The sequence below is a fragment of the Salvelinus sp. IW2-2015 genome, linkage group LG35, assembly GCF_002910315.2.
Source record: "Salvelinus sp. IW2-2015 linkage group LG35, ASM291031v2, whole genome shotgun sequence".
Lineage (NCBI taxonomy): Eukaryota > Metazoa > Chordata > Actinopteri > Salmoniformes > Salmonidae > Salvelinus > Salvelinus sp. IW2-2015.
The window spans coordinates 10,287,740-10,293,739 of NC_036874.1; the positions used below are offsets into that span (position 1 = coordinate 10,287,740).

General features: G+C 39.9%; 1 protein-coding gene across 1 annotated transcript in view; it reads right to left on the bottom strand.

Moving 5' to 3' along the window:
- LOC111958763 (thrombospondin type-1 domain-containing protein 7A-like) overlaps positions 1-6,000 on the bottom strand; it is a 116,264-nt gene that overhangs the window by 11,007 nt on the left and 99,257 nt on the right. The window contains 2 exon segments of the mRNA XM_024134896.2: positions 4,166-4,262; positions 4,264-4,308. Of these exon segments, the coding sequence (XP_023990664.2) occupies positions 4,166-4,262; positions 4,264-4,308 (142 nt within the window).

Here is a 6,000-nt window from a genome sequence, read left to right on the forward strand (position 1 = left end):
CATCTACTACCATACCCCGTTCAAAGGCACAATTTTTTTTGTCTTGCCCATTCACCCTCTGAATGGCACACATACACAATCCATGTCTCAATTGTCTCAAGGCTTGATTATCCTTCTTTAACTTGTCTCCTCTCCTTCATCTACATTGATTGAAGTGGATTTAACAAGTGGCATCAATAAAGAGTCATAGCTTTCACCTGAATTCACATGGTCAGTCTATGTCATGGAAAGAACAGGTGTTCTAAAATGTTTTCTATACTCAGTGTACAGTAGGGCCCGAACCAATGATTTATATATACACTAGATGGCTAATAGGTGACACTGATTTGAAGCCACCACACCACCATTTTACTACCCTGCCCACCGTTGTAAAAATAAGCTATAGAAATTCATTTGAATTCTACATTCGTTTTTACCAAATTGGTTCTATTACAGACACCTTAATGCATACTTTGAAATTATTATTATGGGAGCTAAACATACAAATAATAATAAAATAAATATGTAAAAACATTTTCCTTAAAGTATAATTTTTTGATATTAAAGTGTTGCTGTCCCAACTACAATATTTAAATACTTAAATCGATGTAATTTTGTCCTTGAAACATTTAATAGAAATACTGTAAAGAGTTCCCTTATATTCATACGGAGGACTCATTCTTCTGGGGAGTACCAATATGTCCGACCGGTACCTTCAAAGCCTTTCATTTAGCCAATAAACAACATTCGTTATCTAGTGTTTATATACATCATTGCCCTAAACCAGACTTGAGATACACGTGCAAAGCTTCAATCATTAGGCAAAGGGTACATTGGATGTCAAAGCCTGTTTAAGGCAGTGCCAACCCCAAGCCCTTTTCTAAAGTTAGGATATTTACTCAGTTGAGTTTGATGGCAGTTGATTAGTTTGGCAACAGATGCATAGAGAACACCTCTAACACTTGAACTCATTAACTGAACAGAGTCATGACCGCTTGTGACACCTGCTCTGCCATGCTTTTGACAGCTGAACTAGGACACGTGACGGAGGAGCACGTAAAAAGATCAAGAGAAATGGTGGAATTGTCATACTTGCATAAAAATAAAGATACCTTAATAGAAAATGACTCCAGTAAAAGTAAAAAGTCACCCAGTAAAATACTACTTGAGTGAAAGTCTAAAAGTATTTGATTTTAAATATACTTAAGTATCAAAAGTAAATGTAATTGATGAAATATCAAAAGTAAAAGTATATTATATTAAGCAAACCAAATGGCACAATTTTCTTGTTTTTTTAAATGTATGTATAGCAAGGGACACACTCCAACACTCAGACGCCATTTACAAATAAAGTGTTTGTGTTTAGTGAGTCCGCCTGTCACGCCCTGATCTGTTTTACCTGTCCTTATAATTGTTTCCACCCCCTCCAGGTGTCGCTTATTTTCCCTGGTGTATTTATCCTTGTGTTTCCTGTCTCTCTGTGCCAGTTTGTCTTGTATGTTCAAGTCAACCAGTGTGGTTTTTCCTGTGCGCCTGAGTTTCTATTCTCTTTTACTAGTCCTCCCGGTTTTGACCTTTGCCTGTTTTTCTGGACTCCATTCCCACCTGCCTGACCATTCTGCCTGCCCTGACCTCGAGCCTGCTTGCCATTCTGTACCTCTGGAACTCTGAACTGGTTTTTGCCTGTCCATGATCCATTATCTTGCCTACCTCTTTTGGATTGTTAATAAACATCTTGGACTCTAACCATCTGCCTCCTGTGTCTGCATCTGGGTCTCGCCTTGTGCCCTTATACCGCCAGATCAGAGGCAGTAGAGATGACCAGGGACGTTCTCTTGATAAGTGTGTGAATTGGACCATTTTCCTGTCCTGCTAAGCATTCAAAATGTAAGGAGTACTTTTGGTTGTCAGGGAAAGTATATGGAGTAAAAAGTACATACTTTTCTTTAGGAATGTAGTGAAGTAAAAGTAATCAAAAATATAAATAGTAAAGTACAGATACTCAAACTTTCCACCAAAACGTAAGTACTTTGCACCACTGTTCAAGAGAGACATCAAGTTGTGTGTTGTGCCCCTTTCACATCTCCCATCACTAATGTTTTCAGACACCACCTTGACTTTGCAGTTCAACCTGTTTAATACAGACCCAAAATAAACGAGCCTCTGAAGTGAAGCATATCATTTGAATCCAGAGAAGTTGGAGTCCCAGAGCCCCCAGTCAAATAACCATGTGGCTCTAGTTAAAGCCAGGAAGCCTGTCTACTGCTGAGGGGCCCGGGGATCACTCAAACGCCTGCAACACTCTGACAAAGATGAGTGGCTGTTTTTAAGCGGCTGTTTTGAGAGCTCAACTCCTGATGCAAAGCTTTGTGGCACTCGGGGGAGTCGAAGAGGGAGATTGTGGAGAGCGAGAGAGAGAACGATTCAGACAAGCAGAGGCAAGATGGTTCCTGGCAACATGAAATAGAGCATTTCCAGTAATGATCTCTACTGGTATTATATTTACATAGTTACTGTGTGGCCCTGAAAGGCCTTGGTGCCGCCGGGAGCAGAGCGCTACAGATTAGCAGTGAAGTGAGCAACAGACAGAGAGAGAGGAGAGAGAGAGAGAGACAGAGAGAGAGGAGAGAGGAGAGAGAGAGAGAGAGAGAGAGAGCTACGATATTGAAGATAACACTACACATCTCTGGAATCACAGAGGAGCCACCAAAAAAGACTGCAGTTTAATTGGACCAAGTCGTTTTGAAGTAGCACTAGATAAGAGTATGCTGCACCAAGAGTGTGCAATATTAATACACTACCTTATAGTGTGTATATAGTTTTTTTTTAACTGCATTGATTGGGTAAAGTTATTTCAGTATGAGTAAAATTAGAACACTTATTATACAGTGCAGTCAAAAACATGATTTTCCTGTGTTTTATATATATTTCCACCATATGAGGTTGGAATAATACTAGGAAATTGTGAAAATGATTATATATTTTTTTAAATCACCTTTATTTAACCAGGTAGGCAAGTTGAGAACAAGTTCTCATTTACAATTGCGACCTGGCCAAGATAAAGCAAAGCAGTTCGACACATACAACAACACAGTTACACATGGAGTAAAACAAACGTACAGTCAATAATACAGTAGAAAAATAAGTATATTTAAAATGTGAGCAAATGAGGTGAGATAAGGGAGGTAAAGGCAACAAAAAAAAGGCCATGGTGGCGGAGTAAATACAATATAGCAAGTAAAACACTGGAATGGTAGATTTGCAGTGGAAGAATGTGCAAAGTAGAGATAGAAATAATGGGGTGCAAAGGAGCTAAATAAATAAATAAATTCAGTAAGGGGAGAGGTAGTTGTTTGGGCTAAATTATAGATGGGCTATGTACAGGTGCAGTAATCTGTGAGCTGCTCTGACAGCTGGTGCTAAAAGCTAGTGAGGGAGATAAGTGTTTCCAGTTTCAGAGATTTTTGTAGTTCATTCCAGTCATTGGCAGCAGAGAACTGGAAGGAGAGGTGGCCAAAGCCCATGACCAGCTCTGAAACCATATTGCATAGCGGAGAAGGTATGGTGGGATTCGAAATTGTCGGTAATCTGTTTGTTGACTTGGCTTTCGAAGACTTTAGAAAGGCGGGGTAGGATAGATATAGGTCTGTAGCAGTTTGGGTAAGAGTGTCCCCCCTTTGAAGAGGGGGATGACCGAAGCTGCTTTCCAATCTTTGGGAATCTCAGACGACACGAAAGAGAGGTTGAACAGGCTAGTAATAGGGTGCAACAATTTCGGCAGATAATTTTAGAAAGAAAGGGTTCAGATTGTCTAGCCCGGCTGATTTGTAGGGGTCCAGATTATGCACTTTTGGTGTAAGAGCTGTTTTAAAAAGACCACCTGAAATTTCTGCTTCTTTTGGTGGGATGGAGTCCCAGGTGGCTAATAAGTTAATATACCAAGAAATTGCTCATGCTAAGAATCAAGTTTTGTTTATTTTTGACCATTTTGATTGAAAACAGTCACATTAAGGTACTTAATTGTTACCCAGAAATGATTTGATATTGAGGTAAAAACAGCTGCATTGGGCGCTTAAGTAACACAGTGTAAGTGTAGATAGCCACTGATGAGGGAAAGTAGTTACTTATCGACAAACTAAATGGAAAATGTAAAAGTGAGATGTTCTCGAATCATTCGTTTTTTTACCTGTGATGTTGTAGAAATAGTGAAAGCAGTTCAGGTTCAGACTACATGGCTCCTTCTCTGTGGTTTCCGGACATTGTCTCCCTGCTCCAGGTGACCGGGATGGCGTAGGCTGTCCGTTTCTGCTGTTTGTTGTAACTGCATGGCTGAAAGGTAGGCACAATTTCACGTCAACATGGAGGGGTTGAGCAAAAGGGGGGAGGGTTTTGCATTTTCTTATAGCGTAAATGAATATACAAGTCCATATTGCAGCAAGTGATAAGAATTCTACGTAGACTGATCACTGAGCTGGAACTAAGCCCTTTTTCAATGGAGAGCCCTTGCCGCCGTGATGTCCATATTTATTGAACATAAAAGTTGATTCAACTGTGTGAATTTGCGGCTTCTGGATTATTTCCCAGTTCTTTCTCCATATTAATTGTCCTAAATAAAAGTGGATTAAAATTCCATGTTCTGATGTCATGCCATTCCCAAGGCTGCCAACATTTCCATATCCTCTCCACTAGCATTCTTGGAATATGGAACTCTTAGGAATTTTGTGGGAAAACGTTGAGGATGCTTCTCGAATAGATTTTCCATCCTAACATTCCTTCCATTCATGTACACAGTGTGAGAGTGGGAAAACACTGCCTCTGGAATATCTCCATCGCTGTAATGTTTTATTCGTCATGAATAAAACATGCAACAAGTCCCACTGGTACCAGCGCGACTCCATGTTGAGATTGGAATGTGGAAGAAGTCAGCATGTCAAGCACTTAAAGAGAATGGGGTGTGATTACAACGGCTGGTGCCCTTTCAGGAAAACAGCAGTGACATCAAAACAGTTCAATCGCTCTTTTACAACCAATGAAATGTGTCAGAGGGGGAGGAGTGGACAAAGGCAGTATCCCCCGTTACTGTGGTTAACTACTGGACTACTTGACGCCTGACAAGTCCTCAACTGGCCAGCTTCATTAAATAGTACCAGCAAAACACCAGTCTCAACGTTAACAGTGAAGAGCGATTCCGGGATGCTGGCCTTCTTAGGCCCTGAAGCAAGAATATGCATATTCTTGGTACCGTTTCAAAGGAAACACTAATGCTAATCGCATTAGCCTATGTTAGCTCAACCGTCCAGTGGAAGGGACACCGATCCCGAAGAAGTTTTAATCAGAACAACAGTTTTCAGCTGTGTTAACATAATTGTAAAATAGTTTCTAATGATCAATTAGCCTTTTAAAATGCTAAACTTGGATTAGCTAACACAACGTGCCATTGGGACACAGGAGTGATGGTTGCTGATAATGGGCCTCTGTACGCCTATGTAGATATTCCATAAAGAATCTGTTGTTTCCAGCTACAATAGTCATTTACAACATTAACAATGTCTACACTGTATTTCTGATCAATTTGATGTTATTTTAATGGACAAAAAAATGTGGTTTAATTTTAAAAAACAAGGATGTTTCTAAGTGACCCCAAACTTTTAACGGTAGTGTATTTCTTTTTATTCTTTTTCTGCTTCCGGGGAGGAAGAAATATCATACTGTGAAAGATTCACAATCCATTTATACTAAGACAAACAAACTCCTTATGTTAGGGTCCAGTCTCTTTCAAAAAGTGAGAAATGTGTACCACAGCTTCAATCCCAGGACTTCATATCACAGAATCAATGGGTGAATTAAAAAAAAACTATCCTACAGATCCAGGGTCAGTTCTTACCACAGACGTGTACTAGTGGTTCTTAGCAGGCTGCAGCGACTCCAGAGAGGCCAACCATTTTGTACATATCCAGGATACCTCTTACCACAGCCATCACATACACATCATACATATATGAATAAAGATGACTGGTCTCA